This window comes from Anguilla rostrata, chromosome 5 (assembly GCF_018555375.3).
Source record: "Anguilla rostrata isolate EN2019 chromosome 5, ASM1855537v3, whole genome shotgun sequence".
Classification (NCBI taxonomy): Eukaryota; Metazoa; Chordata; class Actinopteri; order Anguilliformes; family Anguillidae; genus Anguilla; species Anguilla rostrata.
Window position 1 is genome coordinate 33,835,507 of NC_057937.1, and position 13,117 is coordinate 33,848,623.

Sequence of the window (13,117 nt, forward strand, 5' to 3'; positions counted from 1 at the left end):
CTTAATCGAGTCCGGGGTGCTGCGCTCCAAGAGAAAATGAGAAGACAGACCCGGCAGATGCACTGTACTCACACACAGAAGCGGGGCACGACGCATCACCAGATGACATTTTATTCTCCCCTTCAGCCCGACGCGAACGCCGTATGACACATGCCGGTATCAGTAGCAGCAGACAGATATTAGTGGGCACGCTTATGGTAAGCCGTGCGTAATCCGCGCCGATGATTAAAAGGGAGTTCGGCCGCGCGCGCGGCCCGAGTACGCTAACGACCAGGGACCCTCGAGGGGAATTATGCGCTGTGATTCAATCGCTGGGGAATCAAAGGCACTTTTTAACCCCCCCCCCTTTCACCAGCAAAAAGGGTTTGAGCTTTTTCACAATGTCCAGTCACGAGCACACCCACACCCCCTGCCTTCAATTAGCTGTGACTTAAAATGGGGGGGTTTTCGGTGTTTCAGTTGGGGCAGAAGCGAGAAGCGATCGTTAAAACTATTTGAATAATTCAAGAACAAAAAGAAAATCATCAGTTGTAACAGATGAATATGTCTTAAGCTTCGGAAGAATGTCAAGCTGCTGTACACTCATCTCCCAAATTTCAGAACCCATTGCTGGTTTAAAAATTCAATAATAATAATAATAATAATAATAATGAGCTGCATACTGCGTAAAATTAGCCTGGCACAGCAGCTGAACATGTACGCAAGACCATTTTCAAGCACGGCAATTATGTTTTCACTGGCTGGGATCCAGATAATGTTATGTTATGTTATGTTAATGTTAAATCTACCAATTCTACCAATGACTGAACAGGCTTAGTTATCCATTGGTATTAATTATTTTATTTTACATACAAAGACATTAATAGCATTACAATTATAAATTATTGATAGAAAACTCAATGTTTTCTGCAGTGAAGCCTAAACTATGACCAGCTGATTTGCCATTCAGCTTCAGTGGCCAGCTAGAAAGTTATGCTAGTCTTCAGTTGTGTATAATCCATTGTATCTACCATTGTGTTTGGGTTACATAACCAAGCGAACCTTTGGAACTGTAATTGAGCCGCTAACCAAAATGTCCATATGAACAGATATCGTAATGAATATTGATGAAAATATATGCCCCTTTTAAAATGGTCAGTAATTTAGAAACTGCACTAGTGTCTAAAGGGTTAAAGAATGTGAAACAATCATTAGAACCAGTTTTATTCCCCAACAAGGAAAATAAATGCACTGCTCATTTACCAGGACTGTGAAATACATGTTAAATATTTGCTGGTGATTCACTGCTGTCGATCACTCACAGAACTCTGAGCACCACTGGATCACTCACAGAGAAAAACAAAAACAATATCCCCATTTACTTACTAACACTCCTTTTTAGTTTATGGATTTTTTTGCAATGGTTTTCTTTTGTTCAAACAGTTTAATAATGTCTGGTTGATTGCTTTAATTTATGCTTTGTTGTGCAGATTTTCCACAATATTACACCAAGGTTCACTAGCCTTTCAAAATCCTACAAGACACATAGTGCAAACTTTCGCGGTAAGTGCAAAACAGCATTACTAAGTGCAATGTCTAAAACTGATTGTTGTTACACCCTCGCACGAGAGAGCATCATGCACAAAATAAAACCTGTTAGGAGGAGATGTAGCCTACATTCTTAGCCAATTAACCCTCAGCAGTGGAAACCAGTCATACCCACTAAATTCACTTTAGGAGCTGAATCGTATATCCTGCATCAATTTATTTATTTATTTATTCATTCATTCTTACTCATGTGGACATCACAATAACATTAGCAGCATGCAATACGCAGCAAACACCAGATGAAGCAGAGTGTTTGCAACACCCTAAAAGGCTCGCCCATAAAAGTTGATTAAAAACATACAAAGTAAAAGAAGAAAAAAAAACATAACAGGTTCAGGTTGACACAGTAAATCATTATCGCTTAGCTAAGTTACCAACTTGGGCAATTCAGGCTATGACACAGTTCACCAATCTGGACCTCTGTGGGTATGTATGCAAAATCTGACTTCAAGTCGTTTACACACAAAACAGGATATGTAAGGATCTTAAAACAAACAAACAAGTAAAAAATGTCAAAGAAGAAACTGCTGGGGTTATGATCCGTCCATATCCATATCCGTCCTGCAGTCTTTATAGACAACATATTAAACGTTTTTTTTCTCCTAATTTCTCAAATGAATGGACATATTTGTATTTTCTGAAGTGCATTCTTAAATACAAGAGTTTATGTTTCATCACGGCAGGTGAAAATGTATTTCACGCGGTGAGAATTTTAACCACAGCTCAACTTGTCCAACTGAACTTGCTTGCGAAAGGTAATAAATGTATACAGAAACTTTCAGGCATGTAATTCACCAGAAGCATTGTTTGCTACAAAACGACAAAATATATTCAGTCGGAATGCCCGCGTGCTTGCCTTGAAAGGCACTAGAATATAAGCTAATACAAAATAGTTATGTATTGCAAGATGCTCATTTTCCAATAGTGGCATTTATTACGCAATGAGGGTAGAAGGACACTATAGTGTTGTGAGAGGGTTGACATGTAAGATAACTGTGGTGTATAGCTGTTTACAAAATAAAGAAATATACGGTTTAAATACGTTGTCTGTAACCTATGAAAACACTGCCTTAATTTATAAACATAGTTTTAGAATAAACCGCTGAAATCCAACATATTCTCGATGATTAACACCCACAAAAAGTGTGAAGAATACCTAATCAAGAATAATACAAAAAAGTAGCAATTTGGTTTATACAGCAATAGCAATGTTCCAAAAAAGATATTGCCCTGCCCACAATTAACAGAATACAAAAACAAACAAAAAAACACTCTTAATTGCTATAGATTTCAACAAGAAGCTGTCACTTAGGCTTTCGGTATAAATTCAGTATTATGTGAAAGAAGACCCGGCAACTAATGATCTAAAAATTATATTTAAAACGCTCCATTGAACCAATTGCTCATTTATATCCCAGCCTTGATTCAAATCGTGAACTGCGCGTGCTATGCTGCAATTGCTCACAAGAACGCTCTGTTGGCGACGCAAGTTCCTTGCAAACTACCACAATAATTAAATATTTATATATTCTAATGTAATTAATGCAATTAATTGGCCAGGCAGAAGATAAGCGTGCTTTTCTAGCTATAGCCATATAGTTAGCGCTCTTGCTGCTTATCGCTTTGTTACAATCGAAAGTGAGTTGATAGCTTGTCAAGCTAACTCCCTATTTAAGTTCCAAGAACTTCGTTTCATTGTATCTCCCTAAGGTTAGCTAGCTATAGCATGCAGCTCGCTAACTCAAAAAAACGCAAGCAGGCCGTCCATATACTTTAAAAGTTAATTTGACGTAATAGTTGTGGGTTAAATAATTTTACTTATAATGGGCTAATGAACGCTTCCCCAGCTACACAACTACCTGGCTTTTGTGCCGACAATTGGTACAGTTCTCGCCCGATGTGCGAAGGTGAGCAACGTCCACAATGTATTTTAGCAATAGCGACTGTAGGCATATAATTTGCTCACCTAGCTAGTTAGCGACACATATAGACACGGCAGGGAAAAGGAGACACTGCCCGGCAAAGACACGAACCTGCAGGGCCTAGCGACTGCTGTTGCCCATCCTCCCCGAAAATCAGTCTGAAGTCCAGCTCCTCGTTACCGCTGCAGTTTGCAGTAGTCATCGGGTTTGACAGCTCGGGATGACCCGTCACTCTCTACGCCGGGACTTGCAGGATCTTCCTCGCGCTACCGCATTTAATTTAACTTTTTACTTTGCCGGTAGCTAATTCTGTAGCTACGAGTGACCAAGAGCCATACTGCATGTGTAGCCTTCACAGTGACGATTATCCGAAGTGGTATTTCCAGAGTTTATTGCTATAATTTCTGTGAGTCTAGTTTGCCTTTATTGCATACGTTTGTGTCCGAGGGATGAGTTGTGAGTTTCCGCTTGTTGGTATGGATACGAGCGTGACAGGATCGTCCGTGGAACAGTTGTTTCTCTGACTCGAGCTTCTATCCCAACTTTTACTAACAGCGCGTGACAGGGCAGCTCCAGGGATGACGTCAGCAAAACCGGCAGACAATATTGAGACACGCACACGCATTTACACACGGGTGCACACTGTACATATACACATACTGACAGGAGAGAGTATTCATGGGAATTGAAGTTCAAGAAACAGATAGTGACGTTATACCATGAAGTGTTTCTAAATTTGTTTTCACTTGTTGCTCGCTAAAATTGCATACCTGCATTTGTATGCTGTTTAACGAAAACAATATGGACTTGAAGTTGTCCGGTGTCTGATGGTCCTTATATGCAACATATTGGACGACATCAATCTGCTACCGTTTGCTTTACTTTATGCTCATATAACTCCTAGAGGTCCAGAGAATTCCACACAGAAAATACACCTAAGATTAAGATAAGTAAAGTTTTAGAAACATGCACAGCAACTTCTGTGTGCTCTCTTGCTGTGGTAGCACCATCTTCACCATATCCAAGATAAATAAATATAAACCATTCATCTCTATTATAAATACATATTTCAGATTTTAAACAAATACACCTAGCGGTGCTAAAAGTGCTCATGACATCATCCCTGCTGTTCTCAATATTGTTTTCATCGCAGATGAATGTAAAATGACCTATAATTTAGGTTTGCACAACCTGTCCTTTTAACCAATTAACAAGTAGGCCTACATCACAAAGCTGCATTCTCTTCAGGAACCATAACAATGCACACAACTTGGTATAATCTCCATCAAGACTAATCTTAAACTATTCTTCTCGAGACGTTGATCTGTACAGCTACAGCAACAACGGTTTTGGCCATTCACAACACAACTTCAGACTTCACACAAGATTCTTCAGAACTGCACCGGTGGCCATAACTGTTAGCCTCCACCTACTCAACTGAAAAAGGCACTCGGTCATCACTGCCTCATATCACATTCTTTTTTCATTCCACAGGCATATACTGCTGCACACAGCCCTGCAAATAAAAGTGAGAATTCACTACTTTAAATAAATGGTCATTTATAAAGAAGTATAAATGACCTAAAACCCTCAATCGCAAGTCCAATCAGTCAGCTCAAATCCAGCCTTTTAAACCTTTTTAATTTGCTTATCTAAACTTCTCGTGTGATTGGCAGTTTGGCTTGTGCTAATGCTTCCATATACTCCTGCTCCTGGTGATGATGGCAAAAAGCAAATAATAGCCAAGTGATGCTCTGTAATCACTGCATTAGTGTCACACTGGTTCAAATGCATTTGGGTAATCTCCAGGGGCTACACAGGGGGAAAATACTAAATGTAATGAGTTATGTAGAGAAATGTAAAACAATTATGAGTCAATACTGATTCATGTCATAATCTATAAATTGCACGACAGGCTGGTACCACGATAAACCATCCAGGGCATTTTATTATGTGTGCTGGGAGTAGTAAATGGAAAAAGTGGGCACATCTGTATAAAGATATAAATGACAAGGCTTGGCAGTCATCCAAAGTATAAAAGTCGATATTCTAACCGATAGGAGCAGACAACTGCACTCAGAACTGATGAGTAGGCAACTACATATACGGTGCCTAATTCAAAGTTTGCTGGATATGAAGGAAAAGGAGCAAGTACACCACAAAGTTGTAACTACTGGCGCAAAAAACAGATCAAGAGGGCATGATGTTTCAACGCACCTGTAATAAAGTAATAAATTAATTTGTGACACAAAGTGATGCAGTATTTGTGCCGAATACTGATATGTTACAGATAACAAGATGAAAAAAAGAGACCTTTTTTTGTTCAGCGACCGTGGGCGTTTCAGTTCGGGTTTCGATGCAATAACAGCCTCACGTTTCCTGTCGTCTGAAATTCTTTTTTAATGCATTTACCCAAATCAGCAGCGCCAATATTTAAGACAGTCATGTCACCGGTCCATTTGCACAGACTGTACTAATCAACTCAGAGCAGTGCAGCGGAGCTGCCACTACACTGCCTGACGGACACACCTCTCTGGGCCCTCTGACCAACAAGTTCACTCACGCAAAACAAATAGTCAGTTTGGACGACTTCACCTAAAAGTGAGCTTACAGCATACTGTGCATTCCACAAAACTGCTGTGTGCGTGAAACATCACAGAGAAAATGACTACCAAGCTCTTTTTTCCCTGTTCTCTTTTCCCTGTTGCTGCAAGCATGTCTTGACTCTCACTGTTTACAATTCAGATTAGCTCAGTGCCTTATCTTCTCTGATGACCTTTAAAAGGTGGAGATAAAAAACAAGATATCCGCAGATTGTGTAGGAGGGTGTTGGTGTGGTTTGCGACCGTGTTCTCATAAAGACAACAAACAGTTGTGAAAAGGGAAGAAAGCCACTCTCGTGTCAGGTTTGTCTTTCAAGGACTTAACCTTTGTTATACGCATCGCTTACAAAGACCTGCAATCTCCCTTTTTTGGACAGCCATCGCAGTTTAGCCGTGGGGGCTGACTCACTCATGGCAGTTACACATCTAGGAATGAAATGAGAAGAAGGTTGCCCATCTCTAGCTTTGACTCACTTTAAAGAGTTAGTAACATTGCATGCAAAATATTTCTCAAAGTACAATGAAAAAGAAGAGGCTGCCAGCACACAGCAAAAAATAAGATGTTCAGGCCTAGCAAAAATAATTAATCAACTTGTGTAAATGGTGCTCAATTAAGTGAAATAGAAAAAGTAAGATGAAAGCAAAGGTTACAGCATCAAGCTCATCAGTGCCAGATAATGTAAAACTTCAGTATATTTGACGTTATTTCTTCAGTTATTAGCCAGGCAAATAAAACCTTGTTCTTCTCCTTACTGGTGGTGTGAGGCTGCACTCCAAACAAGCTTAATTCCATTATCATATAGAACCTTAGAGCTCTGCAGTATGCCCTGCACCACATGCTCAATGCATCAAGTGTTGACATCCTCTGGCTGATTGGATGGTGCACAAAAAAAAAAAAAACACACAAATACTGAATATTTACCAGGAGGCTTGGCTGGACTAAAAACTTTCACTGTAGTGAACCATTTATTTTAACTGAAAAACCTGCTCACATAACAGAGGGCAACTTCATACATCACTTTATCAGCAGGCAGTTTACAAGCAACTTTTCAAACTGCATCTGCATACACACAGAGCAGGGCTGCCTGCTCCTGGAGCTCTCCTGTCCTGTAAGTTTTCATTTCATCCCTAATTTCACACACCTGATTCTACTAATTAGCAGCTCAATGAGATCCCTAGCTGTTGAATGAGGTGTGCTTTGTTAGTGTTGGAGTGAAAACTTGCAGGACGGTAGATCTCCAGGAACAGAGTTGGACAGTTCTGACATACAGGGTAGTTCCTTCTGCAGCAGGTGTTCCCAAACTCGATCCTGGTGCCTGTGTATGCTGGGTTTTCGTTCCAAGCAGTCGCAATCCCAGAATTTTAAGCAGTTATTTTTTCTTAGGTACTTTTCATGTTTAGAGGGATTATTTACCCTCTTAAGCCACATCGTTAGAAATAGCTATCCATGTCATAAAGAATAAAATTGTCACGTTCATATTGTCCTTGTTGTGTAATATTGCAAACAGTTGCATAAAAATAGGTAAAACTTTGAATGAAAGACTGAGGTGAATCAATAGGCTCCTAATTGGTGAAAGTGTGAACACCTGGCCATTAAGACTAACCATCTGGAAGATCATCAAGAATTCAAAGACAAAGCAAATGATGATGAGTCAAACTTGCATTGTGTTAATAAATTTATGAAAAAAAATATGAAAGGAATTAAACACGTGTTCAGCAACCTAATTAGGAGCCTAATGATTTACCCCTATTTCATTCGATCAAAAAAAGTTCCCTCTTTTTATGTAATTGTTTGCTTGCAATGTAGCACAATAATCACAACGTAGTACAATATCAACAAGTGAATTATATTCTCTGTGGAATGCAAAGCTATTTCAGAAAATTACGCAATATGGTTTAAGAGGATAAATAACCCTTCTAAACACGAAATTAAGAAAATTAAGAAAAATCATCAGTTAAAAATGATGAGATTGCGACTGTGGTCAGAACGAAAACCAGCACGCACAGCGGGGCCCCAGGACCGAGTTTGGAAACCACTGATCTATAGGCGCAAAGCACATTTTCCCAGTATTCGCTGGGTGTGTAAACACACGGGGGGGGGGGGGGGTTACCGAACACACCGGCCTCCCTGGTTCTGCGAAGGGCCAGGCTGCTTTGTCTGTGGCAAAATCTGATCTCGCTGCACTCACCCCTGACAGGGAGGCAGAATTTTGGCTCGTTAGGCAGAAGTACTGGCTCCAGGCCGCCGTCAGGCAGACGCGCCGGTTTCTGGACTCCCCTCTCGGCGGGCAATGTCACGCGAAGGTCAGGGCAACCGCGGCTCAACCACGCCGAGACGAAGCAGGATGAACGCAGAATGAGTTTTCCAGAATGTTCCATAAACCATCCACAAAAGAGTTTTTTATTCAGAAACTTGTACTATAATCTGCTCTTATATCTTCAAAATGATCAGCATATAGTATCAAAAATCACTGAGCATTTGATTATAAACATTACCTAGGATTTTATATGGGTGAGAAGTAATTCTGACATCAGGCGCAATAATAACCAGAGTTATTGGATTTAGAATGAAACCACAATGTTTTATTAAGATTTGACAGTCTTCTGCAAACGACCCAAGGAACAGACTCCCATATACCATTAATTCCAGTTGAACCCCACTCCTCTGAAATGTAGTACTCCGAAACCCTACCATGCTCACCTTTTCACCATCATAAAATCTTATTTGAACAAAATAAATATCTTTCTATACATGATGACCTTTTTCAAACAGTTTATTGTCAATACAGTTATGTATGTTATTAAGACGCCAGTAATCGTTGTATTTTCTCCATTCAATAGTGGCCTATGCTGCCCTCATCTGGTTAATACCAGAAATGCAACCTATTATTGTAGAGAAATGAATGGAACCCAAAAAGGTCAAGAAAGATAATGAAACTGTGACATGCACACGTTAAGCACAATTCAGATGTCATTTCATTTCCTGGCAATGGCATGCATTTTTTTTTCCCCAAGGAACTTGATTTTTTGCACCTTTTCTTTCAGTAGAGGGGGAAAAAAATCAGATTGGTTTTGTAATCCTTGTGCATTTGTTACATTTAAAAGAGTATCAATGCCAGCATCCAGACTTGCATTCCCTTGTTAGATGCCCCTGGTGAAAACATGCTCCCTGGGTTTTTACCTGCGGACGCATACTGGTTTTAGCATTTCTTTACAACGTGTATCTTTTCCTCAAAAAATAATTCCCGGTAATGGACCATAATCCTTCTTTGAGCAAAGGGGGGGAAAAGTATGATTAGAAAACTCAAAGGCTCTTGGTTTATTAAAACACAAACATGCTTCCTGAAGACATAAAATCAACACCCCTGGGTGTAAAAATTACCTCAAAAATGAACCCGAAACAAAAACGATTGCATGTTAAAAGAAAACAGAAGAAGAGAGAGGTCTTAAAATCTAGACTGGAGTTGTGACCTGACCGGCTCTGACGCTCACTGGAGGGTATCCCAGCGGCTAATCCGCCTCTTCAGCTCTGCAGTCCAGAGGGCCTGTGGCCTGGAAGGAAGGAGAACCCGCATCGGACAGGCAGAAGCACCCGCTCTCCCCCCCCCCCCCCCAAACTCAGTCCAGTCCCAGGCGTCTGATCGCGGAGCGCAGGGTCTTGTTAATGAGAACGCAGTCAACGGACTGCGCCGAAGAGCCCGGCGATGAAGGTATCAGGAGTTTCAGGAGTTCCAAGGCCGGGCTGAGGTGGCGGTTCGGTTGTACTGTTCCCCCCTGGGCGTCTGGGACCGAGGGAGGGGGGAGGTGGGGGGAGGGCGGTCGCTCCTACCCCTTCACCTCCTCCTGCAGAGGCTTTGACAGGTGCCTCTTCCTGCAGGCGGAGTCGGGGGCGTCGGGGACCCCGTTGGAGCTCTCCTCCGATTCGCCGGCTCTCTTCTCCTCCCTCTTGCGCTTGCTGACGAGCCCCGCCTCCGGCTCGCCGCTCCGCCCTTCTGGCACGCCCAGGGCGCGCAGGCACACGATGGCCGCCGCCTGCTCCGCAAACTTCTTTGACTTCTCCCTGCGCGGGGAAACGCGCAAGAAAACACACGTGTGTGTGAGTGCGTGTGTGTGTGTGTGTATGTGTGTGTGCGTGTGTGTGTGTATGTGTGCATATATGTGTGTGTGTGTGTGTGTGTGTGTGTGTGTGTGTGTGTGTGCGTGCATGTGTCTGTGTGTGCAAATGTGTCTGTGTGTGCATGAGAGTGTGTGTGTGCATATGTGTGTGTGTGTGTGTGTGTGCGAGTGTATGTGCATATGTGTGTGTGTGTGTGTGTTTATGCATATGTGTGTGCATGCGTGTGTGAAATACTCACCACAAGGTAGACCTGTACTTCTTGTCACCCACTGTCACAGTAGATTGGAACCCCCTGTCAAGTGGTCGCTGGACCTGTTCGTAACATACACATAACACACACAGGCACAGGCACAGGCACAGGCACGCGCACGCGCGCACACACACACACACACACACACACAATTACATTCGACGTGGGGCACGCTTTCAGCTGAATCAATTGATGTGCATTTAGAAGAGAGCGTACCGTTGCTTGTCAATAATTTGCCTTGGGCAATGCGGTACGGTCATCAAAGCCCATCAGTAATTCTTTACTTTCAAAATGTGAATTACAGCAGGCCCAGTTACAAACAGCCTAGCCTCTGATTACTTCCCAGTGACAATCTCAAAAAAGTGTGCGAAAATGAATGAAAGACATGTTGGCCCTTTAAACATTCTGTGTAAAATGCACACCGTGCATAAAATTCAATCTTTTTTTTACAGTTAAGCACATTTACGGTCACTTTCCTGATTACGAGAAATGCACTGGATTGAGCGCTATTGCGGTGGCCTTTTTTTCTGCTTTCTCAGCGCAATCATATTTCAGCATTGCCGAGAAAAACCTAGACAGCCAACGCACTTCAATTAGCTCTTCAAGTGTTCCTATACAGCACTCAAGACTCATTTCATTTCGGTTTAAAATATGCATGTTTGTTGAGCATTTACGGTTTAATGCTTGCAAGTATTTTGCATATTCGCATATAACAGTATATACAAAACACAACGCAGAGGACTGTATGTTCAGACGTGTATTTCCGGAGAGTTCTATATAGCATGTCGCCAGTGGCTTCTCCTGTCAGGTTTGTGGCAAACGTTGTATTTCTTTTTCAGGAAAGAAGTTCTCTGGGCCAGGACGGGTCAGACCTTCAGTGCGGTGTTTCCTAAAGTGTGGGTTAGGACCCATTGACAGGTGGTGGGAAAAGTTACGCTGGGTTGCACGACAAGTATAATTTACCGTGTATCGTAAATCAACTCCCATTGATATTCGCATACATATTAAACACTTGACTTGCTACGTGCTCTGTGCTAGTGGGCATACAGCCAAAGCATTAAATCCACATTAGAATGTACTGTATAACATAGCATAATATAATGACGAGAACAGGCCGTTCAGCCCAACAATGTTGCAATTTTCCTAACTAAATTAGTGCTCTGATTTCCTACAGACTAGTATCTAACACCGTATCAAGCCAGGTCTTGAAAATCCCCAGAGTGTCTGCCTCTACTACATAAATGGTAAATGGTAAATGGACTGCATTTATATAGCGCTTTTATCCAAAGCGCTTTACAATTGTTGCCTCTCATTCACCAGAGCAGTTAGGGGTTAGGTGTCTTGCTCAGGGACACTTCAACGCACCCAGGGCGGGGATCGAACCAGCAACCCTCCGACTGCCAGACAACCGCCCTTACCTCCTGAGCTATGTCGCCCCCATACATGACCTGGCAGGCTATTCCACACATTGACATCTCTCTGTGAGAAAAAGTTCTTCTTAATGTCTGTTTGGAACGCTATGGTACGTTTCATTTGGAGCTCAGTAAGAGACTGGTGAGAGAAAACGCGTTTCCTCATTCAGCGGACTGCGCGCTGAAAAAGTTTGGCGAGCGCAGCTTTAGCGCGTGCGCGCGCGCCCGTAGGGGGGCGTGGCTTTGCCGCGCGGCGTCTCACCGTCTCGTACGCCGGCTGCTCCAGCTTCTCCCTCCGGCTCCACTCCAGCAGGTGCATCTTGGGAGTGATCTGTGGCGGGTACTCTCTCCTGAAACGCACGCGTCGCGGTGAATCCTGAGAGCAACGCGTCCTCTGCCCAACACCTCCCAAATTTGGACCCCATTCGCAACAGAGTTCCCCGCTTATGTACCAACCGTCTCCTATACCATGTGTGTGAAAACTGGCAGTGCAGTATGATGGGTAAGGAGCTGGTCTTGTAACCTAAAAGTCACAGGTTCGATTCCTGGGTAGGACACTGCCGTTGTACCCTTGAAAAAGGCACTTAACCTGCATTCCAGCTGTATAAATGGATGCAATGTAAATGCTATGCAAGTCGTGTAAGTCGCTCTGGATAAGAGCGTCTGCTAAACGCCTGTAATGTACTGTAAAGTAAAATCCAGCATACTGTTATTCGCTTTAATATTTCAGGCATAACACCCCAAACATTTCACCCAAAACCCCCCCTCACCCCCACCGTCCCTCGCCCGCGGGACTGACCTGTCGAACCTGACGGGCATGGTGGCGACGTCGCCGTCCATGGTGAGCCGGTCGGCCAGGCAGGGGTCGGCCCGGAGCGCTTTCCGCCTCGCCAGCAGACGGGCCTGACTCTCCTCGTAGAAATCCTCCAATCCGAACACCTCGCTGCGGGGCCCCAGACACAACGGGCTCAGCCCAGTTTCCCTCTCTCTCTCTCTCGGCCTCCAAGGTTCTGTAAGCACGACGGTCACCGCCGCAGGAAGGCTGAAGGCCAGGCTCAGAATGCCAGCGGCTGTGACCGGGTCACTTTGAGCCGCTGGGCGGCCGCGGACATTGGCTGGTTGTCAGTACTAAGTCGAGCAGGAGCTTTTACCAGAAATTCACCAGCAGAGGGCAGTCACGTGCCGACATCAGCGTTCACGCTCTCTCCAGGTTAAAAAAATAAATA

The 13,117-nt window shown here is 43.1% G+C and overlaps 2 protein-coding genes across 4 annotated transcripts in view; both read right to left on the bottom strand.

Annotated features, from left to right (window-relative positions):
* The window catches only part of LOC135256145 (nuclear factor of activated T-cells, cytoplasmic 3-like), an 81,521-nt gene extending 77,404 nt beyond the window's left edge, over positions 1–4,117 (bottom strand). The window contains exon 1 of the mRNA XM_064337988.1: positions 3,621–4,117. Coding sequence (XP_064194058.1) covers positions 3,621–3,711 — 91 coding nt within the window. The 5' untranslated portion in view covers positions 3,712–4,117. The remainder of the gene's footprint in view (positions 1–3,620) is intronic.
* Positions 4,118–8,673: 4,556 nt separating this feature from the next.
* The window catches only part of dus2 (dihydrouridine synthase 2), a 32,311-nt gene continuing 27,867 nt past the window's right edge, over positions 8,674–13,117 (bottom strand). For all 3 annotated transcript variants that reach the window (XM_064335844.1, XM_064335845.1, XM_064335846.1), the window contains 4 exons: positions 12,691–12,834; positions 12,154–12,241; positions 10,468–10,541; positions 8,674–10,172 (listed from right to left, as the gene is read on the bottom strand). In XM_064335844.1, coding sequence (XP_064191914.1) covers positions 9,938–10,172; positions 10,468–10,541; positions 12,154–12,241; positions 12,691–12,834 — 541 coding nt within the window. In that variant the 3' untranslated portion in view covers positions 8,674–9,937. The remainder of the gene's footprint in view (positions 10,173–10,467; positions 10,542–12,153; positions 12,242–12,690; positions 12,835–13,117) is intronic.